Below are 24834 nucleotides of genomic sequence, written 5' to 3' on the forward strand. Positions count from 1 at the left end.
CTCTGTGAAATTATAGTAAATGGTCTATATGCATTTTAGAATACACATGCCGAGCTCCAAAATACGTCTTGCTTCCTAGCTATAAAATCAAGTCACGTAAAGAATGATCGATTTAAACACAAGAGTTTCTTAATTTTTTATTCTCTATAGGCTTGCAACTTCATAATCACTTCAAGATCTCAACATTCATTCTAATGTTTAAAAAAAAAAGATTTCATGATTTCCAAATGAGAATAACCGAGTCCAAGATTTTGTGCTATACACTGTTTCTAAATTTAAAGTGATTGTGCTGTTCAATCTTTAAGAACAGAATCCATAAAGGCAAAAAAGAAGAAAATGCATATAAATGTCAGAACTTTTAAAACAGGCTTCCCTTAGTTTTCATTGCCAAAATGATACGACTTAAAATATTTCAAATGAGTGATCCCTTTTATAATTCAATCATGGAAATAATTTATTCAAAAGAATATCTTATTTCTCTGCTAATTGCCTCAAAAATTAAAATGTTTATAGAAGGCCTTCTTTCACAGTCATGAAACTTCATACACTATAGTTATCATCACCTCTCTACCCCAGAACTTTCCACAGGAGAGGCCACCTTCAGACAGAACTGGAACCAATATAGCACCAAAGGGAAAAATTTCAGCTTAGTATAAGTGTATTAAAAAATTAATGTAAAAACAAAATTATTGTGAGCTTTTCCACAAAGCTTTTAGAAAAGACACACCTTATTCTGATATAACCATATGAAAACACTTCAAGTTAATTTAGTTAATGCTAAGCAGGAAATTCTGTATTTGTTGTTTGCAATTGGTTGAAAATTTACAGACTTGGAATTTACAAAGCAAAATTTTAAAGAAGTTGATGAGTCATAGAAAGTTCCATCTCAAAGTAGCAGACTGAGATTAAAACAAAAAGGCGGGGGGCAGGGAGAAGGTGTTGACAAGAAAACAGTTCCCACTCCGAAACACTGAAATGTGTCATCTCGTTTCACCACCCATGGGTGACCCCTAGGCGGAGTGTCCGCTAACCAGGGCTTTAATCGTTCAGTCAAGTCGGTGTCCTTTTAGACCAGCTAGAGATCGTTTTTTCCACAAGGGTTCTTACTTTGGGGCTCTCTGAGTGCACCCCCCATAACCAAGGAGCACAATACAGCATTCCGTTACATCCGGGGAGGAAAGTGAGAGTTGAGTTCCAACGTAACTTGACGTTATGCTTTTCATTCTCTGCTTCCAATCTTCTAAATCAGCAAATGACTTTGAGCTAAAAGACTTGGGTATGAGGAGGGCAGCGTTAATAATGAAGACAAGGGAAACCAAGACTACACACGTAAAATCAGACATTTATTTGCTAAGGAACAGGTTTTATTTTTCATTTCCCCAGAACACTGAAATAGCACACGGTATAGTAATTTAGCACACAATATAAACTGATAGATGCAGTCAATAATTCCGAAAATGGTTAAGCCTTACTTTCGGACTCTTTAAAAACTTACGCTCTTAAGTGCCTTTTATCAAAGTGATCAACACACAACAAAAGGTGTTCTCTCAGAAAAAAATCTTAGTGTAAGAGATACCTCGACTCCTAGAAACGAAACCTTCTCTAAGGGAAATGCTTGATTTTTCTCTATAACTGAGCCCTGGCAGACAGGCTCAAGCTCATTTTTTATTGTGAGTAACACTGCTAGGGTTCCTAGCTTGAGAAAGCGTTATCTAAAGGTAAGGTTAATATTGCAACTTTCACCGTAGGGCCTCCGTTTAAATTGCATGTCAAGTGGAAGGAAAGGGATGTGAGAAAAGAAATCAGATTTTGCTCAAATTATTCTGCAACATGGTAACAGCTTACCATCAACTCAGCCTGGCTCAGAGTCGACTTTACAAATATCTACTTCCATTAGATGGTCAGAGACAGTCTAGAGAGACAGTGTCTGGGACAGTAGCCCTTTAGGATAGGCGCTGAAGGTAAATTAAAAACTTTGTTAAATCTTTTGATTCTAATCTGATATTTATATAGGATATATCAATATTCTCCTTGACATGGCTTCCCAATTCTGAGTGTCTTTCAAGCACAATTTAAAACTCAAAAATTTCCTTCCATTATCAACCAGCTTTTCATGAGTTTCAATTCCACTAACTTTAAGTATGTCTGGTCATACAGACCAAAGCAGGAGCTTCATGGCTGCAACCTGTGCATCCGGACTTAATGCAAAAGAAATCATTCTAGGACAGCTTTTTCAATTAACTATGGCATAAGAGATTTGCTAATTCAGAAGCTTGTAGAGCCAGTAACGCCAGTGTTTCCTGCAGATCATCTGAGGTACTTTTTACACGTGACAGCATTTTCTTGTATTCTACTCTTTGCTCTGAAAACATGGGCTTTGAATGGCCAGGGAAAACACATTTTGTCTCATCATTCAAGAATATTTGGGGATGTGCGTGCAGCAGTGCAGACAGGATGGAACGCAGGCAAGAGGGTTCCAACTCAGAGTCCAGCTTCTCCAGAAAAGCGCTTGGTGGTTCATCCTCAGAAATCCCCACTTCTAACCATTTTTGATGGCTCGGGAGTCCTGACCCCCAAGGCTTCCCTCTGTGGCTCCATCCCCCGTGGCTGTCAGTGGCCCTGGGCCCTTCTCCCAGCCAGTCCCTACCATAAGCTCCCCCGATGCCACAAGATGCCCCAGCAAAACGCTCTTCTGTGGGAGCAAAGGACAGATCCACAGTCTTGCTCTGAGCAGCTGCCAAAGCTGAATTTCTTCGTACTGGTTCTTGCAGATATGGAAGCACTTTGTTGCCATCGTGAAGCGAGAGGCTGACCTCACTCAGATCATTTTTCACTTCCAGTGATAACTCCTCGTTTTGTGAATTTCCATTGACATCGACCGCAGGCTTATTCATCCTGGAAGTTACATCTGATGGGCAAGCGCTCTCCTCCCACATTCTCTCACACAACAGTTCTCTGTACAGCAGTTTGTCCGAGTCATCGCCCGCTCCCTTCTCTTCCGCGAGGCAGGTGCTGAGAGTCCCCCTTCCGTCCCTCATGCTGTGTGTTCTCTGACACCCTGAGCCCCAGGACACGCCTGTCAGTCCACGGAAGGCCTTCAATGGATCTCAATATGAACCTGGAAAAGACCAACAAATTAAAGTGTAATCATGAAGACAAGGTCTTAAGAGAGTCCACACACAGCTATTTCCCAACAAATGCAAAGATCTCTTTGACAGTCTCCGGTACCCCAAGGATACCTACACTGTGAAAGAAAACAGGATATCAACCTACCAACCTACCAATTAGAAACCACAACAAAAAGAACAGTAGTTTATTAATGCAGTGTTTCCTAAAAATGCTTAAAAATAATAAAAGTATACATTCTGAGGCTCTGCACTTTTCGTGGCAATAGTTATTCCTGTAGGTTCCATAAAAATCTGTCCTCCTGGGGGCTTCCCTGGTGGCACAGTGGTTAAGAATCCACCTGCCAATAGGAGACACGGGTTCGATCCCTGGTCCGGGATGATCCCACATACTGTGGAGCAACTAAGCCCAAGAGCCACAACTACTGAGCCCACGGGTCGCAACTACTGAGCCCATATGTCACAACTACTGAAGCCCACATGCCTAGAGCCCATGCACCGCAACGAAGAGGAGCCCCGCTCGCCACAACCAGAGAAAACCCGCACGCAGCAATGAAGACCCAACGCAGCCAAAAATAAATAAAATTTAAAAAAAAAATCTGTCCTCCCTTTAACCAGGATAAATTGGATGACACAATTAGGCAACCAAGGTCTTACCAAAGTGTCCTATTTGAGAATGAGTCTCAGTGACTCAGGCACAACAAGCCACTTTTAAGGAATCAAGGGCAACTTTACTTATGGATCTGATGTCTACAAAGCCCTCCCAGGAAAACCAGCCTGGAGGGGTCCTGGGATCCAAGATTCCAGCCTCAGATCACTCGCCGGCTGGTCAGGAATCTCAGCAAATTTTGGAGCCTCCATAAGAGAAGAATTCACCCAGATTTTTATGTACTACAGGTAAAAATATGGCGGAGAAAGCTTCTTGGGCTTAGCTCCCCACTCTCAGATTCCACATGAAAACTTCTGGACAGAAGTTGATCTGTGACTTCACCAGCTGCTCAAGAGCAAACTCGAGGTGGCCCATGTGGTCACTGACCCTGAGGCACCTACAAACCTACTGAGACCAGCCTTTTTTCTGTGACCAAGAATAATCTTTCTGTGACATTATGCTCCAAATGGGGAAGATGTAGGAAAAACTGTGAAAGGCTCTGAAATGGACCCAAAAACCAACATTACTGGGTGTGCTGTCTAGTGCGTCCTCTGCGTTATCTAATTTAACAGGGCTCCACAACTTTCTCTTTGATGCTTCACAGCTCTAAGTTGTAGAAAACTTAAAAGGCAAGTGATTTCCTGTCCAAAGAAATGGAAATTAATATTGTCCAGAGGAATGCAACGGATTACTGCCCTAGGCATATTGACCAGTTTTACATCTATTTGTAAATTCACTTTAGCATTCCTGATTGTACGTATGTGTTTTGTCTAAATTCTGCTTTACACTGATTATAACATCTTACTAGTTCCCTCCTTAACTGATGACTTTTAAAAAGTGTCTGACACATGTTCCTTTAAAAAGGACATATAAATGTTTCAACTTAGGAATGTTTCAACTTAGAAAATACATACTTTGTATTCAGTAATTTTTCTAAGAGGCTAGCCTACAGAACAGCAACCTAACTAAAATGCAGTAACTCTTTTTGGAAGGAGGAGGGATGGAAATGTGGGTTCAGGTAGAAGAGAGCTGCATCCGACTCTTCTCCCACAGTAGGACAAAGACTAACTCAAAAAATGAAAAGTCAAGAAGCAACACTACGAGCGTGCAATTTAGAGACAGAGAAGTAAACACTAAGAGAACCAGCTGTAGCTGCAAGCAGTCGGCTGGATGGAGAAATGAGAGACAGGAAACTGCTGTTTCTCTTAACTAATCTTATGGCACCAGGAGACTCATTAAGCTTTATGACTGTGTAAGTTTTTTTTAAATTTAAAGAGTACACTGGGAAGAAAACACAGCAGGTAAGTATTATTGGAGGCTGAGGGAGAAAGCAAAGAAGGCTGAGCAACGGGGCTGCTGAGCCACTGAGGAGCAGGGCCAACAGTGAGAGGCACCCCCCACCCTCACCCCCCGCCACCGTGCGACGGAGCTGGGCTGCATCCAGCAGGTGATGGGGGCCACAGGAGTTTTCAGCCAGGAAACGATGGCTAGATTTGCTTTTTAGATTAACTGCTCCGGCTGCAACGTGGTGGCTAGACTGGAAGGTATCACCTTAAACAGACCAATTAGGAAGCTATTCTAATACTCCAGGGGCAAAAAGGAAGTAAGCCTGTGAGAGTAAAGAGGGGAGAGAAACTGAAGAATCTTTTTTACGTTGGTGACTGACTAGGTGTAGAAGAAGGTGAGATGACCCGCAGGTTTCTTGACTTTCAGTCCTGGGTAATGAAGGTGCTATTAACCGCAAAGGCGGGGGGAGCAGCAGGTCTGGAAGGCAGGGAAGGTGCTCAGACTGGGCAGCAGAGTTGGGCTGCGGGGCTCTGGCGAGCAGGTGGATCAGTAAATCCTTTACCTCAAGAGAGGTGTCAGAGCTGGGGACCTAGACTCAGAAGTCGCCAGCTCTGGGGAGGCAGATAAAATGACGGCCCAGTATAACAGGTCAAGAGAGAAGACAGAGGTACAGAAGGCAGGGGTCTCCAGGATCTAAAGACCAGATGGGCGAGGGGCCCACCAAAGCCTCTAAGGAGGGAGACTCAAAGCACCTAGGGAAAACCCAGGGTCGCGGACACCAATTGCGTTAAGTGCTTCAAAAAGAGGGCGGTTACATACATTTCCTGCACAAACAACTAAGTTAGCGTCGGATAAACTCTGAAGAACTCTTCACTCACTCCACTAGGCCAGCGGCTGTTCAAGCGGGGTGCCCCCAACTCAAGGAGCATGGGAGAAAATATCAGAACACCTTTGCCTAGTTCATTTTTACCTTGTTCCCCTTGTAACTTTTTCTATGTTTTATAATATATACCATATTTTGGTAGAGCAAAATACATCGTTTATAAAAATAGTATATATATGCTTATTTATACCACAGAGATATATATATCTCCACAGGGCATGCTCAAAACTTTTTATCTGTACAAGTGTGACCATTATTACATATAACAACTGATACAAATATATTTGAGCAGTATGAAGCCATATTCAAACACAAGGTGCAATTCTTTTTTTTAAATTGAGATATAACTGACCTAAAATGTATTCATTTCAGGTGTACAACATAGTAAGTCGATATCTGTATATACTGCAAAATGATCACCACAAGTTAACATCCATCACCTCACATAGTTACACTTGTACTTTTAAGAGGTGCAATTCCAGCTACGAATCAAAACAAACACTTTCAAAGTTCACCAAGTCCAATCTAATTAACTTCTCTTGACAGTTCTCTCAAATTAACTCTCCAAATCATGTTATTTTAAACCTTACATTTATTTTACTGATCTGAAATGTACTAAGAATGAACATTTTCCTGAAATGGAAGCATTCCTAAATATATTTTTAATACATATTAGAACAGGTTTAAAAAAAGTTCTTAAGAAAAACAGGTCACTTAATGTGGGCCAACTCTCAGGAAAATTAGTTTCTAACTACTTTTATTATGTCCTTGTATGAGGACTTAGTACCACTCAGAAAGATGAAGTGTTGCCAGAATTGTGTTAAAATATTTTGAATAAGATACTATTAATGTAATCATACATTCAATAATGATAGAATAAAATGCTTACTGAAGATCTCCTAGTTCTTTAGTAAATGCAGTAATAAACTACGTATTCAATTATCTTAACAAAAATACTTCAGTAGGTCAGGAAAACATTTTGGCTCTGAGCCCTCAACCAGCCACCTCTTTTGATATTAGACAGTTACATACATTACTTATATTTTGAGAGCCAGAAATAATTTTCAAGTAATTTCCAAACACGCAGTCATCTGTGAAATATTTTTTGTGGTTTATTCTCACTATACTTTTGAATACATACATCTTGGCACACTGTATCATACCAAATAAAACATGCACAGTTATATAACTAAACATCCTTGGCCCCAGCTCTCCCATCATTTCCCACCCCTCAACCCCCATGTTAAGTCTACAAAATAATAAGCAGCATAAATTATGGCAAACCATCTTATCCACAAAAACTGACACACCCCCTCCCTGCCCCAGAATGAGGGAAGTCTATTCTGAAATTCAAGACAGTATGATTCAGGAAAAGCAAAGTGCAGGACTGGGAGTAAATTCCTGAACTTAAACTCTGTACCTCCCCGACAGGTGCCTCCCCCTGCCCCTCAGAGAATGACAACGGTTGAAAATGGCATCACCGAGGCCACAGCGGGTGAGGTGCAGGGAGACGAGGTTCTCTGGTGTGTCCACGATCCTCGGGGCGGACAGGAGCAGTCTCTCCCACCAGAGTCCCCACCTGTGGAGGCAGCTGACCTGCTGCGTGACAACAGGCCTGACCCAGTTAGGCAGCTGTGCCCTCTTGGACGGCCTACACCTTACCTTCCCTAACCTGAGCTATTAATGGCCTCAGGGACGTGATGGGCTGGATACCACTGCTCTGGAAACTAAAAATATCCCAGCCTCTGTGCTCCCAAAAGCCAGCTGGCAAGGCTATTCCCAAAGCGGGCTGGCGTGGGGCTGGGGGTGCAGACACAGCTAATAGAGCAGGGGCTGCCCAGCCAGGTTAGACAACAATGGGCTTGACGGGGGTCCTGCCTGGTGACAGCTCACAAATGCGCTCCAAGGCCACCTGGCTTCACGGCCTTTTTTTTTTAGTTGAAGTATAGTTGATTTACAATTTTATATTAATTTCAGGTGTACAGCATAGTGATTCAATATTTTTACAGATGATACTCCATTAAAAGTTATTACAAGATGATGGCTATACAACATATCCTTGTTGCTTATCTATTTTATACATCATTGTTTGTATTTGTTAATCCCATACCCCTAATTTGCCCCCCACCGGTAACCACCAGTTCGTTTTCTGAACCTGTGAGTCTGTCTCTGCTTTGCGTGTACATTCAGTTGTGTTGTGTTTGGGTCCCACATATGGGTGATACGACACACTCACAGCTCTCAGAGGTGAGCATTAGCAGACCTGACCATCACTGAGCTCACCACTGAAACATCAGCCCGAGGAGGCAGCTGACACACACAAGCTGAGTAACAAATTGCTCAAGTTGCTACACAGTTAAGAGGATGAGAAACAGGAAGGGCTGGGTCATCTCTGCGTTACACTGAATCATAAGCACAGGAAGCAGACCATAGGGACCGACTTCCTGCTGCAAACCACTCAGCGCATCTAAATCACACCTGTGCTCTAAGCTGGCTGTGCAGCTCCTGCGGGCCACTACTCTGTCCCCTGCTTCGGTCACCCACAGGCTCAAAGGTGCGCTCGCACGTCCGAGGGCCGAGAGGCGAGGAGGATGGCTGAGCTAGGCTGTGTCCTCTCTCCTCAGGATGTGTGAGGACTCTTCACGTGAAGGCACCCAGCATGTTCTCTGACCAGCAGCCTGTGGCATCCAAGAAACAGCTGCTATTAGCGCCATTATCAGGAAGAGCATTAGAGGGAACCAGTGACAAAACGCTGCTGAGGGGTCTGTAAAGCAGAGAACAGAGGAGTGACCACTGGATGGCAACACGGAGGTGGCCTAAGCACGGACCAGCACACTGCAGTGGGGGACAGAGGCCAAGGTCCAGGCTGGAGTGGCCACAGCGGACGGGGAGCAACCAGAGGGCTCCCAGCACGGCCAGAGGGACCACGTGGTGCAGCACCTCCGTGGAGGGGAAGTTGGCAATGACTTTAAAAATCATTTACAAATGAATATAACCTTTCCTTCGGGATTCTACACCTATGATTTTTTGCTACAGATTCAATCAGCGAGCGTGCACCGAGCCCCTAAGCCAGGCGTTGTTCTAGGCGCTGGTATCAGGACAGTGCACCAAGCAGACAAAAAGGGCTCTGTCTTCTCGAAACTTGCTTTCTAGTGAATGTACGTACAAGGACAAGAACGTCACACACACGAGGTTTCTCCTGGCAGTGCTGTTCAAAGAACGGCCAGTTCAGATCAACGTCATACACCATATACCAGGATAAACTCCAACACTCTACATTTAAAAGTAAAACATGATATAATAGTACCAGAATAAATAACAGGTGAATTCCTTATATCTTTAGCATTTGGAAGGCCTTTCTAACTATGACAAAACCCAAAAGTCAGAAAAGATTGTTAAATTTGACTACATAAACTTCAGTATGGCAAAAACACACTATAAGCAAAGTCAAAAATATACTAACTGGAAAAAAATTTCAACTCTTATCACAGACAACTGATAAGGTGTCTGGTAAGTTGGTGGGTTTCTTGGTGGCTCCAAGAAACCCACCAACAACCCACCAGAAAAACGGGTAAAGAACATGTATAGTTCACACACAAAGAGATGCTAATGAGCTTTTCTCTCACACCACCTCTTCCTTGAAGGCAGGCAAGCCTGTCGGCTCAAACACCAAGATACACCCACAGTGCAACCTCCTCCCACCACCTCCCCTGCTGCGCCCTGACCAGCATCCTCTCCTGTAAATCTAAGGGTCTCCCTGCTTCCACCCTCCACTCTACCGTGAAGTAAGAGTGATCTCTTTGAAATGGCTGAATGCAGAGTTACTATATGACCCAGCAATTCCACCCCTAGGTACGTAACCAAGAGAAATGAAAACACATGCCCACACAACACCTATACAAGCACACCTCGCTTTATTACGTTTCACAGTGTTTTTTACAAACTGAAGGTTTATGGCAACCCTGCATTGAGCAAGTCTATTGGCGCCATTTTTCCAACAGCATTTGCTCACTTCGTATCTGCACATTTTGGTAATTCCTGCAATACTTCAAACTTTTTCATTACTATTATATTTGTAATGGAGGTCTGTGATCAGTGACCTTTGATGTTACTACGGCAAAATGATGACGACTCAATGGAGGCTCAGATGATGGTCAGCATTTTCTGGCAATCAAGTATTTTTTAATTAAGGTATGTCCATTTTTTAGACATAATGCTATTGCACATTTAATAGACTACCATATAGCATAAACATAACTTTTACATGCACTGGGAAACCAAAAAGTTCACATGACTCGCTTTAGCACGATAACCGCTTTATTGCAGTGGTCTGGAACCAAACCCACAATACCTAAGGTGTGCCCGTAGAATGTGCATGGCATTACTCATAACAGCCAAAAAGTGAAAAACATCCAAAAGTTGAAGAAACAACTGACGGACATAAAAGACAAGACTAAGGAAATTACAGATTGGATGAGACTAAGGCATGGCAACTAAATGCACTGTGGGATCCAGGGACAGAAAAAAATTCACTGGTGGAAATAACTGGTGAAATCCAAATAGTGTTGCACCAACGTTAACTTCTTAGTTCTGATGCCTGTACTCTGGCCAGGTAAGATGTCAACATTAGAGGAAGCTTGGGGAAGGGTCTGTGGGAACTCCCTGCACTGATTTGCAACTTCTGTAAGTCAAATTACTTCAAAGTAAAAAACTAAGCAACAAACCAAAAAAGTGATCTGTTCTGTCTGGGATTTATTTAGAATACTCCAGTGTGGGGTGATTAGATGGACACAGTGCAGGACTGGGGAGAAGAGATAAAACAGGATTAGCAAAGAGCTGATCCTTACTGAAAAGAAGTGATGGATACATGGGGTTCATTATACTACAGGTGGCCCTCCATATCTGCAAGTTCCGCATCTGAGGATTCAACCAAGAGGAAATAGAAAAAAATAGAATTTTGGGGGGGAGGGAAAATTTCCAGAAAGTTCCAAAAAGCAAAACTTGAATTTGCTGTGTGCTAGCAACTATTTACATAGCACTTATGTTGTGTTTACAACTATTTAGATAGCAGTTACATTGTATTAGGTATTAAAAGTAATCTAGAGATGATTTAAAGTATAAGGGAGGATGTACACAGGTTACATGCAAATACTACACGGTTTTATACAAGGGACTTGAGCATCCGTGGATTTTGGTATCCCCAAGGGTCCTGAAACCAACCCTTTGCAGGTACCAAGGGACAACTGTACTCCACTTCTGTGTATATTGAATATTCCCATAATAAAGGTTTTTTTAAAATATGATCTTTAGAGAATTCCCTGGCGGTCCAGTGGTTAGGACTCGGTGCTTTCACTGCTGGGGCTTGGGTTCAATCCCTGGTTGGCAAACTAAGATTCTGCAAGCCATGCTGCGCAGGGGGGGAAAAAAAGAGATCCTTAAAAGAAAAAATAAACCTTTTTTTTTTAAAGAAGAAAAAAATGATCCTTTATAAAAGCAAATCAGATTAGGTCACATCTCAGTGAAATGTTTCCCATTTCACTCAGAGTAAGCCAAAATCCTTAAAAATGTACAAGCCACTGGACCCTGGCCACACCCCCAAGTTTGTTACTGTGATCATACAAGAACAAAATTAAGAATAGGCTCTTAGAAACTTCTATGGCAACTTAACACTGCCACAACAACCAACAGCATAATCACTTTTCTAGTACTTTTAAAAAAACTGCAGTAAAATATACATAAAATCTACCATCCATCACCACCACACATCTCCAGAACTCTTTCATCATTCCAAAAGAGAACTGTTTCCATTAAACAATTCCATTCCCCCTCCTCCAGCCCCTGGCAACCACCTTCTACATTCTGTCTCTATGAATAGTGTCCCTAAGGTTCATCAAGCTGTAGCAGGTATCAGAACTTTATTCCTGGGACTTCCCTGGTGGTCCAGTGGTTAAGACTCCTTGCTTCCACTGCAGGGGGCACGGGTTCGACCACTGGTCAGGGAACTAAGATCCTGCAAGCCGCACGGTGCAGCCAAAAAAGAACTTTATTCCTTTTCAAAGATGTATAATTTTGCATTGAAAGTATAAAGCATTCTGTTTATCCACTCATCTGTTGATGGACACTTGGATTGTATCTACTTTTTGGCTGCTGTCCGTAGTGCTGCTATGAACATTGGAGGCCAAGTGCCTGAGCCCCCGTTTTCAAATCTTTGGGGTATACACCTACCAGTGAACTTGCTGAATCATACAGTGATTCTATGTTTAACTTTCTTTTTTTTTTTTTTTTTTTTTTGCGGTATGTGGGCCTCTCACTGTTGTGGCCTCTCCCGTTGCGGAGCACAGGCTCCGGATGCGCAGGCCCAGCGGCCATGGCTCACAGGCCCAGCCGCTCCGCGGCATATGGGATCCTCCCAGACCGGGGCACGAACCTGTATCCCCTGCATCGGCAGGCGGACTCTTAACCACTGCGCCACCAGGGAGGCCCTATGTTTAACTTTCTGAGGACTTGCCAAACTGTTTTCCATAGCAACTGCACCATTTTACATTCCCACCAACAGTGCACAAGGGTTTTAATCTCTCCACATCCTCCCCGTTCTTTCCCTCCCCCTCCCCCCATAATAGCCACACTAATGGGTGTGAAGTAGCATCTCGTTGTGGCTTTGATTTGCAGTTCCCTAATTCTTCTCTCCTAGCACTGGATTTTATTACCGCCCTGGCAGAGAGGCATCCTAGGGGCTGTGCCAGGCCAGGCGAGGGCTGGGCAGGGGGAGTGTTTCTCAGCCTGTGTGGCTGGGCTCAGATTTGGAACTGGAGCAGTTAGTGAGGGCTCTTGGAGACTGAGCCTGGCGTGGGGGTCCCCGGGTCTGGGTGGGGATATTCTGTCAGTGAGAAACGAGTGGTCACTCACCCTTCAGGTCCATGAGTGTCCCTGGAGCGGGATGGGGAGAGATGGGAGGAGCCGAGTCTCAGGGAGAGAAGTTGACCCGGTGGGTCTGTGAGAGCCCAGAGGCAGGGGGACACTGCGTCCACATCCTGCAGGGCTGGTATGGGGAGAGGAGCCTGGCCACCAGGGCCCCTCCTCTGGGCATCCCATGGGGCCACAAGGCTGAAGTGGGCAAGCTGGGGCTCAGAGGTCATCATAATGATGTGCCAGGGCCTCACCATAGTTGGTGGACTGGCTGCCCACAAACATGTTCCAATTGCCCATCTTTTCCTGGGTTTACTTGCCATTGATATATCTTCTCTGGAGAAATGTCTATTCAAGTCCTTTGCCAATTTTTGGATTGGGTTTTTTGTTGTTGTTGAGTTGTAAGAGTTCTTTACATATTTTGGACATTAATCCTTAACATATATATGGTTTGCAAACACAGGTGACCCTTGAACAACTTGGGGGCTAGGGACATTGACCCTCCGCACAGTCGAAAATCTGAGTACAACTTTACAGCAACCCTTCCTATATGTGGTTCCTCTGTCTTTGCAGTTCCACATCTGAAGATTCAACCAACCTCAGATGACGCAGTGTTAGTATACACTACTGAAAAAATTCTGCGTATTAGTGGACCTGCACGGTTCAAACCTGTGTTCTTCAAGGGTCAACTATACTTTCTCCCATTCTGTGAGTTGCCTCTTTCACTCTCTTGATAGAATCCTTTGATGAACCAATGTCTAATATTCACAAAGTCCAATTTATCGTTTTCTTTTGTTGCCTGCGCTTTTGGCAAGAAATCATTGCCAAATTCAGTATCACGAAGATTTTCCCCTACATTCTAAGAGTTTTATAGTTTTAGTTCTTATGTTTAAAAGCAAATCATTTCTATTGGATCTTACAAACCTATCAGGAGGTGCTATGGTCTGAATGTCTGTAACCCCCCAAAATTCATATGCTGAACCCCTAACCTCCAAAGATGATGGTATTAGGAGGTGAGTGAGATTAATTTTTTTTTAAATTATTTTTGGCTGCGTTGGGTCTTTGTCACTGTGCGCGAGCTTTCTCTAGTTGCAGCGATCGGGGGCTACTCTTCGTTGCAGTGTGCGGGCTTCTCATTGCAGTGGCTTCTCTTGTTGCAGAGCACGGGCTATAGGCACGCAGGCTTCAGTAGTTGTGGCACACGGGCTCAGTAGTCGTGGTGCACGGGCTTAGTTGCTCCACGGCCATATGGGATCTTCCCGGACCAGGGCTCAAACCCGTGTCCCCTGCACTGGCAGGCAGATTCTTAACCACTGTGCCACCAGGGAAGCCGCAATTAATGTTCTTATCAAAAGATGCCACAGGGCCTCCCTGGTGGCGCAAGTGGTTGAGAGTCCGCCTGCCGATGCAGGGGATACGGGTTCGTGCCCCGGTCTGGGAGGATCCCATATGCCGCGGAGCGGCTGGGCCCGTGGGCCATGGCCGCTGAGCCTGCGCGTCCGGAGCCTGTGCTCCGCAACGGGGGAGGCCACAACAGTGAGAGGCCCGCATACCGCAAAAAAAAAAAGATGCCACAGAGATCCCTAGCCCCTTCTACCATGTGAGGACACAGCAAGAAGGCACTGGCTACGAACCAGGAGGGCGCTCAAGAGACCTTGACCATACTGGTGCCTTGATCTTGGACTTCTCGGCCTCCAGAACTGCGAGAAATTAATGTTTGTTGTTTACAAGCCATCCAGTCTGTGGAGGTGAAGAAACACTGGCCCTTCTGCACAGATCATGTGAGGAGGAATGTCCAGGCTCTCTCCTGAGTTAGGGCTGCCTCCTGGTCCTGGAATGCTTCTCCCTGCTCTAGGTATTGACAAGTGTATTTATGAAAAATTTTTTAAATGTGGTACTACTTAGATGGTTTTTAAACTTGCTTTTCTTCACTGTATACTTGGTGGATACCTTTTAACATTAGTACATATAGACCTAATTCATATACTTTAACATCTGCTTGAACCATTAATGTGAGAATTTATTTCTAAGACTTTTTAAACACTTGAGTCAAGGATACAGGTGTTCACTGTACTATTCTTTCAAATCTTATGCAGGTTAAAAAATTTTTTAAATCTACTTCAACCTATCTTTATAGGTGGAACTTTTTTCAAAAGTTTATGAAAAACCATGATTATGAATTCCCTTGAAAGATAGGAAAGATTCCATGGTATTTTTATGTGTTCTACATGTTTGGAATTTTCCATCTCAAAGTATATAGCTGTTCAATACCCCAGAAGCCAGAACAAACTCCTACGTTTAACTGAGCTCATGCTTTTGACTTTGCCTCTTAAGGTTTTATGACGTTCCTTAATAGTCTATAATTTCCTCCAACTTTCTTCCAGGAGCTTGATGTAGGTCAAGCAACAAAATAAAACTCATTTCAAGCTGCAGTCGACCCTTAAACAGGGCCTTGGAATCTTTACTACTTTTTGAAATTGTCTGGCCGTAAGATGATTTCAATTAGTCAAGGCCAACGTCCTGGCAGTCCAAGGCACACGAGCCTCTCAGTCCCAGCCTCCGGCCACCTCCCACTGCCCTGGGACACGCAGAGCTCTCGCACGGGCTGCAAGGCTTCTCTGCTAAGCCGGGCATCTCCGTGGCTAAAGCCCTCATCCCCTTCACGTTTTGCTCATCGCTGAGGCCCACTCTGAATGCTCTATTTGGAACCGCACCCAGTTTCCCCAGCCCTGCGTGCATTCCTCAACTCTTTTTACCTGGTTGGAAGGAATGAATATAGATTTTCAAGTGATAGGTGAACACTGAAACCTATGGAGCTATGGATCTAGAAAGTCCTCCGGAGAGAGGAGGCTGTAGAAGAGCAGTTAGAAACAAAACAGGGGGCTTCCCTGGTGGTGCAGTGGTTGAGAGTCTGCCTGCCAATGCAGGGGACAAGGGTTCGAGCCCTGGTCTGGGAGGATCCCACATGCCGCGGAGCAGCTAGCCCCGTGAGCCACAATTACTGAGCCTGTGCGTCTGGAGCCTGTGCTCCGCAACAAGAGAGGCCGCGATAGTGAGAGGCCCGCGCACGGCGATGAAGAGTGGCCCCCACTTGCCGCAACTAGAGAAAGCCCTCGCACAGAAACGAAGACCCAACACAGCCATAAATAAATAAATAAATTTTTTTTAAAAAGCAAAAGAAATCTGAATGAAGTATGGTCTTAAAAAAAAAAAAAGAATACATAGCCTTTAAAAAAAAAAAAAAGAAACAAAACAGGGAGACAGGCCGTAGAGGACGGGCCAAGAGAGGTTCTCGGCCTGGCCAGCTCAGCACAGGGCCGTGGGGCTGACGGCTCAGAGAGCCAAGGCCACAGCTTGGTCTGACAACTATCCCTCACCTTCACAATGTCATCTTCTCTAGCTGTTCTCTTCCAGGCCTCCTCTTTTAATGATTACGCGAATCTAGGTGAACTGGGGCTAAGATACTTGATTATTTCCACAGGCAACGTAACTGAAACATTGTAGGCATAACTTGTTCAATTATAGCAGGTTCTCAGAGCACTTTTTTTCATCTTCCTTTTACTACATTTAGTATTTGGTATGGATTCTCGTTTTTTCACTGCCTTGTATTTCAGATTATATATAAATAAGTAGGACGCTAATGACTCTAGGAGATTAAGCCTTGCTTGCAAACAGTATTTTTAAATCATAGCCCTTCTCAGTTCACAAAGCCCCTTTGCATCTATTTTCTCATTTAATCACTCTCAAATTGAAGAAGAGGTACCAATCTCCTGAAAATGCCTGGCTACCCCACTGACAGCTGGTTTGGGGGTCCTGAGTAAACATGTGGGACACAGACTCCTTTATTCATTATTACTCACAAAACAGCCTCCAGCGCCCCTGCAAGGAAGAGGATGGACAGAGTGTCCTGAGTAGGCATGTGGAGGTAAGCTGGCCTGTCCCCTGACTCCTGTCCCCTATTTCCTGTTGCACTTCTCTTTACCAGAGGCCAGAATCATTAAACCCTCAAGTCAGGTAAGTTAATGTTCTTCCACCAATGAACAGAAACTCTAAACCTGCAGGGGAGTTTAAAGCAGCAGATGGAAATGTTACAGTAAAGAGACACCCCAACTCCCACCCTGCCCCCGTCAGCATGCGACAGGCTGCTGCTGCACTTGATCCAAGCCCAAGATCACACCTAAAATCCTCACGTAGTTCTCAGACAGCCCTCCCCCAAGGTACCCGGCGACCACCTTGTCTGGGCCTCCCCACCTCCCACTCACCCCTGAACTGACCAACAAAGCCCACACTCTACAGCCAGAGCGTCCGAATTCCCCAGTACTCTAAAGCTGTGCTGTACCTGGACGATGACCTGACATCAAGTCCACCAAGTCACCCATTAGCCTGGTGTACCCAGCTCTCCCTACTGCCCACGCCACTCCTCACAGAGCCAACTCCCCGCCTCCAAAATGCATTTACCCTCCATCATGACAGTGCAAACTCCTTGTTATGAAATCTGTATTTGAACAACCTTTCCAGAGATTATCCTACTGCCTTACAAGCAACTGAGAGATCTGGAAACCCTCATCATTATAATAGGAACGGACTCCAATGCACCTTGTTGATTTGAAACAAACAAGCCTTCAGCACTCTTGCCGTGAAGAGAGTAGCTGCAAGATCATACCGATTTGGTGACCCCAAAAGACCCCTCTGAAAGGAGAACCCGGGTGTGAGAATGTATCAGCATTCAAAGAGCCAGGGAAGAACACTCGAGGTGGCAAGAACAGCAAGTGCAAGTGCCCAGGGGCTGGAAGGGGCTCGGTGCATGCTAAGAGTAGATAGGAAAATAAGAGACACAATAGCAAGCAAGGAACAGGCCAGGGGAGAGGTTAGAAAGGTGGACAGAAATCAGATCTGCAGGATAGAAACACGTGAACTGCAGTCCACATGCAATGGGAAGCAGTTTTTGTTTTCTGTTTTTTTGTGAGGAATGACACAATCTGATTTATATTTTTAAAAGACTTCTCTAAGGGCCCTGTGGAGAATAGATGGAGGCACGTGCAATAGTCCAGGTGAGTGATTATAGTAGCTTGGACTAGGGAAGTGGTCATAAATAGCTAAGTAAGCATATGAGAAAGCTAATTTTTTTTAATGGTACAAAACTGCGTATTCTCAACATTACGTAGGTTTTCTCTTACAGTCATTCTTGTGATTTCTACAGACGACTGCAAATTATAAATGTAACGCTAGAACAAGAGTTTCCAAAGTGGAGCTTGGGGTCAAATATTTTGTTTTGCCCACAGTTTATTTTTTGTTAAGTTGATATTTAAAGATCAGGATTTCCAATTTCTCTTGTAAATTGCTATATCTGACAAACAACAGTTGGCTAGTGACAAGTGGATAGAGCACAGGCTTTCTGATTTTTCCCAGTCCCCACTCCCAGAGCCCTTCTTTACACGATGATACCACATGCTGGAAAGGTATCGACTTTTCTACTCCTTCTGTCAGGCACCACTTAAGAATGCCATAAGTCCCTGCTCACATAAAAGTATCTCAGTTTGGACCCTGAAATAGAGAGGCAGGTTCATCCCAACTCAACTGAACACAATTTTGATGAACAGTGGGTTTTAAGTTTTATGTGGCCTGCCAGCACCAGTGAGAGGCACCCAAAACCTGACAGTTCAAGCTTAGAGACAATTATATTCTGATACAACTAAACCAAAGGGAAAAAGGAAAACACCTGCCCCACCCATGTCAATACTGCGGAGTCCTACTGCTCAGGCTTCCTCATTTTGCACACCAGGGAGCAACACAAATACTGCCAGACTGTAAGCTCTCGATGGACAGGGACCCATCCCTCCATCACAGAGCTCGTGCCTGGCACACAGCAGACACTCCACCATGTGAAAACGAAATCCAAGACACGCTCAGCACTTGGCCATCTATGACACACTCGGAAAGGAATAATTCTCAATTTGATGACTTTCCATTCCACTAGAAAAAGGCATGTGGAATTTGAGGGATGTAGAAATGTCAATCATTTATAGCAAAGATGATCTCCAAGGTGCTGGGTGTGTGTGTGTGTATACTATTTCACACCTGAACTGTTTCGAACCTCTGAACCTTTGCCTCTCTACCTCCTTCCACCTGGTTTTCTCTCATCACCCCCACTCCTTTCACCACCACCCACCCCCGCCAGGATAAATGAGATACCCCCAGCAGAACACTGGTTAACATCAATTAATCTCTCTTTAAGTTTTAATTCTTTTCAAAGCTTCGTAAAGTTTGGGAACTAGAAAAGTCAACCATAAACGCACCCCCCACCCCCGCGCCCCAGAATTTGTAATTTTCTGGGCAAAATTTCCTCTTCAGGGCCAGGGCCTTTGTTGCCCGTGGCAGCATCCACCTGCCTGGCCGCGGACCCCACGCCCCAGCCGCAGGCCCTTACCCGAGGCAGGCCGCTCCACGTCCCCACCCCGCCTCGTTTGCGGAACAGGGATAACAATAACCTCAGCGGGTTTTTCCCCCGTGGGGTTGCGAGAGAAATGCACGGCGTTTGGCATACATTCAGCATCCAGCTTGGCAGCTCCCGGCGGCATCTTCATCGTCCTGGGCGAGGTGGGCCGGGCCGCGCTGGGCGGACCGGCGCTAGGGGAGGGTCGGGGGACAGGGGCCGGGCGGGCGCGGCTCACCCACCTGCAGGCGGACGTTGAGCATCATGGAAGCCACGATGTAGAGGTAGGGGAAGTTGATGCGCAACCGCCAGGCCAGGTCGAAAAAGATGAGCAGCGTGCGGGTCAGCCCCTTGCAGAAGACCCCATAGGAGCGGGCGGCGGCCGAGCGCGACAGCCGGACAGCCAGGCCCGACAGAGCCGCCGCCATATAGACCGGCGCCCGCCGCCCGCCCGCCGCGCACCGACCGGCCGCGGACCCGGCCCTCCCGGCGCTCCGAAGCCCGCCCGCCCGCCCTCTGGGCGCCGCGACGCCTCCGGGCCTCTGCCCCGGCCGCTGGCCCGCTCTGAGGGAGCGAAGGAGGCGGCGGTGAGGCGGGCGGGCGGGCCGCGGGGAAGGGAGTCCACGGGGAGGGGAATCAGCACGTCATGCTCGGGAAAGCGCCTCTGCGAGCCAGGGCCAGGTCCCACCCCGGCCGCGCAACCTGACGTCACAATGCCCGCGCCGCGCCTGCGTGCCCCGGCCCCGCCCCCCGAGGCTCCGCCCAGGCCCCGCCCCCGCTTACCTTCCCCAGGTGAGAAGCGCATGCGTGGACTAGGTGGCGCGAAGAGGCAGGCTGATGCGCTGTGTTCGTCCGCCCCCTAGTGGAGGAGCTGAGGAGCTGAACAGTGGGTTTAGGGTGGCACAACGACGTGAATGTACTTGATGTTGCTGAACTTTAAAATTATTAGAATAGTAAAGTTTGTGTTATGTGAAAAAAGTAAAAAAGGAAAACTTGGAGCCAGCAGGCAGAACTTACTCCTCGTGTAGATTATAGTGTCAACTTACATATAGTTTAATCTTTTAATAATTATGATATTAATTATAAAGCCTCTGATGTAAAAATTAAAAATATTGAAATTTTTAAAACTTCTAGGGCTTCCCTGGTGGTTCAGTGGTTGAGAGTCTGCCTGCCGATGCAGGGGACACGGGTTCGTGCCTCGGTCCGGGAAGATCCCACATGCCAGGGAGCGGCTGGGCCCGTGAGCCATGGCCGCTGAGCCTGCGCGTCCGGAGCCTGTGCTCCAATACGGGAGAGGCCACAGCAGTGAGAGGCCCGCGTACCACAAAGAAAAAACTTCTAGTGTTCTGTGGTTTTAAGGGGATTTTTTTTTACAGTGAGTTTTTACATTCCTGCTTAAGCATATAGATTTCTATTAAAGATTTGTGGGCCGTGTTTGTGTTTCTCGTTTCAGACACAGTATTTCATGTCATTACTCAAGCCCACCCAAGAGAAAGTCTGGGAATTTAGTTCAGGTGGGAAAAAAGTTTCACTGGTTAAATGAAAAACAAGTCAAGTCCTTTAGGAAAGAGACAATGGAAAGCAACAGTGTAAGATGGATTTAAATGTATTTAAATTTAAAAACCCTTTGTCCCCAAATGGATTTGTGATGATAATTGTTTTAAAAAATCATTTAAGGGGCTTCCCTGGTGGCGCAGTGGTTAAGAATCCACCTGCCAGTGCGGGGGACACGGGTTCGAGCCCTGGTCCAAGAAGATCCCACATGCCGCAGAGCAACTAAGCCCGTGTGCCACAACTACTGAGCCTGCGCACCTAGAGCCAGTGCTCCACAACAAGAGAAGCCACCACAATAAGAAGCACGCCCACGGCAACGAAGCGTAGCCCCCGCTCACTGCAACTAGAGAAAGCCTGCGTGCAGGAACGAAGACCAAACGCAGCCAAAAAATAAATAAATAAAAAGTAAAATAAAAAATAAAAATTTAAAAATCATTTAAGAGAATTCCCTTGCGGTCCAGTGGTTAGGACTCCATGCTTCCACTGCAAGGGGAGCGGGTTCGATCCCTGGTAAGGGAACTAAGATCCCACAAGCCTCCCGGTGCTGCCAAAAAAAAAAATCATTTAAAATTTCTCTACCACAAAATGAATTCATATTCAGAATCTTTTTTTTTTTTTTTTTTTTTTTTGCGGTACGCGGGCCTCTCACTGTTGTGGCCTCTCCCGTTGCGGAGCACAGGCTCCAGACACGCAGGCTCAGCAGCCATGGCTCACGGGCCCAGCCGCTCCGCGGCATGTGGGATCCTCCCAGACCGGGGCATGAACCCGTGTGCCCTGCACTGACAGGCGGACTCTCAACCACTGCGCCACCAGGGAAGCCCCTCAGAATCTTTTTTAAACATGCCTTTTTTTCCCTCTGTAATGCAAAGGGGAAGATTACAAACTACATAGGGCATTTCTAGTATTGTCATTATAACTATTATTTAGATTATCATTTTTCTTTATATGTCTACTGTTTAAAAATAATTGTACTTTTTAAAAATAAATTTATTTATTTATTTATTTTGGCTGCGTTGGGTCTCTGTTGCTGCGCGGGGGCCTTATACGGTTGTGGTGAGCGGGGGCCACTTCGCTGCAGTGTGTGGGCCTCTTGCTGCAGTGGCCTCTCTTGTTGCAGAGCACGGGCTCCAGGAGCATGGGCTTCAGTAGTTGCAGCATGTGGGCTCAGTAGTTGTGGCTTGCGGGCTCTAGAGCACAGGCTCAGTAGTTGTGGCGCACGAGCTCAGTTGCTCTGCGGCATGTGGGATCCTCCCGGACCAGGGCTTGAACTGTGTCCCCTGCATTGGCAGGTGGACTCTCAACCACTGTGCCACCAGGGAAGCCCAAGAATTGTACTTTTTGATGTTCAGTGTTTTGGGCCAAGAAATAGATATTTGAGGGGTTTTAGCTTTTGGCTAGTTTTTTTTAATATATAAATTTATTTATTTTATTTATTTATTTTTGGCTGTGTTGCGTCTTCGTTACTGTGTGTGGGCTTTCTCTAGTTGTGGCGAGCGGGAGCTACTCTTCGTTGCAGTGCGTGTGCTTCTCATTGCGGTGGCTTTTCTTGTTGTGGAGCACAGGCTCTAGGTGGACGGGCTTCAGTAGTTGTGGCACATGGGCTCAGTAGTTGTGGCTCATGGGCTTCAGTAGTTGTAGTGCACAGGCTCAGTAGTGTGGCTCACGAGCTCTAGAGTGCAGGCTCAGTAGTCACAGGCTTAGTTGCTCCATGGCATGTGGGATCTTCCCAGACCAGGGCTTGAACCTGTGTCCCCTGTATTGGCAAGTGAATTCTTAACCGCCGTGCCACCAGGGAAGCCCGCTTTTGGCTAGTTTTGTTATTATGAAAATAATATTTTTTCAAATAATTTGCACAAACTTTTAATTTCCCTTATTTTTGCAGCTTTGCATTTTGCCACATTTATCGCTGACTTTAAAAAGTTCACTTCGCTTTTTTTGTGAGCCATGTTTTCCTTTCGGGGCATAGTGGATGCTATCTTTGAGGACAACAGAGCACATGCTGCTGAATTATCATTGTTTTTCAAACCATCCCCTCCCAAAAGCAAAATGAACTATTCTTTATACAGGTTTTAGGAGACTAAATGTTAAAGGCTAGGGTCTTCCATGGAAATTTTGCCAAAAGACACAAAACCAGTCTGACAATGTGCAAACAAGTTTGGAGATCAGCTAAATTTATTCTTGGGCCTATAAAGATTTTCATGGGTGGAGAATTGGCAGTCCTGTTCATTAGAACTATGTTGAAGAACCAGATGGGCTTCGGAGATGTGAGAGATATATATATATCTCCTCCCTGGTTACTCATTCTTTGTCTCCAAATGCCATTGAGGCAGCGAGGCATTTTTAACAAGCTCTTCGGTTGCCATAAACAATGGCAAACAAAATTACCATAAAGCTTAACTGAGCAAGGTAAGAAGCCTGTTGCAGTTAGATGTAATGAGAGATCAAAGAGAAGACATGGGAGCACTAACAAGATTTGAAGTTTACTATATATCAAGGTTAACTAGTTCCTTGCTACAAAGCAGGCGGGTAAATCAGTTTAGCCTCATGACTTAACGTTTAACTCAGCCCCAATCTGCTGACATCTCTGGGAAAGACAGTCTGCTAATTATAATTTGAGAAACAAACAGAACTAATTATGTCAGTGTGAAAAGTATTTTCATAGACGTACAATGGATTATGAGAGGAAAGAGGAGAAAAGAGGCAGAGGCAAAGAGGAAAATAATTTTATTAACAATCCTGATTGTTGATCAACAAGATCCAGGTGATTTGCCTGTAATCTTCCCTCTTGCCATGAGAGCAGCATCTCAGGTGAGGAAAATAGTAAAGCCTTTTTTTCTTTTCAGCATGACCCGGTGAGAAAAGCACAGAGAAGCCAGGTTCCAGGTTCAGCAACTGCTCGATGCCCTGTGAGCTGGTTCTGTAAAATAAGGATAAGGGCACCCATCGTACAGCATATTTGTGAGAAATAAGTTAGATCAGGGATGCACAGCACCTGGCACATCCTAGGCAGATAGAGGGCACCCAAAAAGTAGTAGCTATTTTCATACTCAGAGCCCTTGAGTCCTTAGAAAGCAAGTTCAGTGACTTATAACCATTATAATTAATAATGTTTAACTATGGATCACAAGCACCCCGAAGAGAAGATGGACACAAACGATCCAAAATGTGGGTGAGAAGTCATTAAAATTCTTGTGCTCAGTCCCATGGAGACTTGGAAAGGTGGGGTAGATTTCAACACACTACCTTAACTGTCATTTTGAGAAAATGCAAGTTTCCAGTCTCCTGCTAAGGGGTTCTTTTTCAGGCACCTGACTTATTACTTCAACAGATCAAAGTCACCATGAGTTGCTGAGTCAGTACTTGTATGAAGCATCCTTACGTGAAAAAGTATTCATAGAATGCCACTGTTTAGTTAAGGAAAGGAGAGGAGTGCATACACATATACACACACACATATATACATCTAAATATACACATATTTTAAAATACATATGTATAGGGTTTGAGAGGGGTCTTTTGTTTGTTTATTCTTTAAGTAAAATGATAAACCATAAATTTCTTTTAAAGTGGTTAAGTATCAGAAATAGTCTCACAGACATAGAAAAAAAACTTATGGTTACCAAAGGGGAAAGGGCAGAAGAGCGATAAATTAATAACTTGGGTTTAACAGACACACATTGCTATATATAAACTAGATAAACAACAAGGACCTACTGTGTAGCACAGGGAACTATATTCAATATCTTGTATATAACTGAAAAGAATATATATATACATGTATATATATATATAACTGAATCATTTGGCTGTATACCTGAAACATTGTAAATCAACCAGACTTCAATTTTTAAAATTAATTTTAAATAAATAAATAAAATGTTTACCTATAGTGAGAGGGAGGGAATAGAGTCAAGGCTACAGAGATAAAAGCTATTCTTCTCTGAATATACCTTCTTTTCTAGAATTTGAGTTTGGAACCATGTAACTATCTTACACA

At 44.9% G+C, this 24834-nt stretch overlaps 1 protein-coding gene across 1 annotated transcript; it reads right to left on the bottom strand.

The window, feature by feature from the left end:
* Positions 1-1330: 1330 nt before the first annotated feature.
* LOC132476813 (small integral membrane protein 10-like protein 2A) lies at positions 1331-19914 on the bottom strand. The gene is made up of 2 exons (XM_060079010.1): positions 19526-19914; positions 1331-3118 (listed from the first exon to the last, which is right to left on the bottom strand). The coding sequence occupies exons 1-2, from the start codon at positions 19709-19711 to the stop codon at positions 3098-3100; spliced, it is 207 nt and encodes a 68-aa protein (XP_059934993.1). The 5' UTR covers positions 19712-19914; the 3' UTR covers positions 1331-3097.
* Between the last annotated feature and the right edge of the window lie 4920 nt (positions 19915-24834).

Source organism: Mesoplodon densirostris, chromosome 16 (genome assembly GCF_025265405.1).
Source record: "Mesoplodon densirostris isolate mMesDen1 chromosome 16, mMesDen1 primary haplotype, whole genome shotgun sequence".
Classification (NCBI taxonomy): Eukaryota; Metazoa; Chordata; class Mammalia; order Artiodactyla; family Ziphiidae; genus Mesoplodon; species Mesoplodon densirostris.

Bases quoted from the DNA above. Each gene is read 5' to 3' on its own strand.
- LOC132476813 (XM_060079010.1), bottom strand. From the start codon at position 19,711: ATGGCGGCGGCTCTGTCGGGCCTGGCTGTCCGGCTGTCGCGCTCGGCC. The intron at 3,119-19,525 runs GTGGGTGAGCCG...GGTCTTTTCCAG, and splicing joins TGCTCAACGTCCGCCTGCAG to GTTCATATTGAGATCCATTG.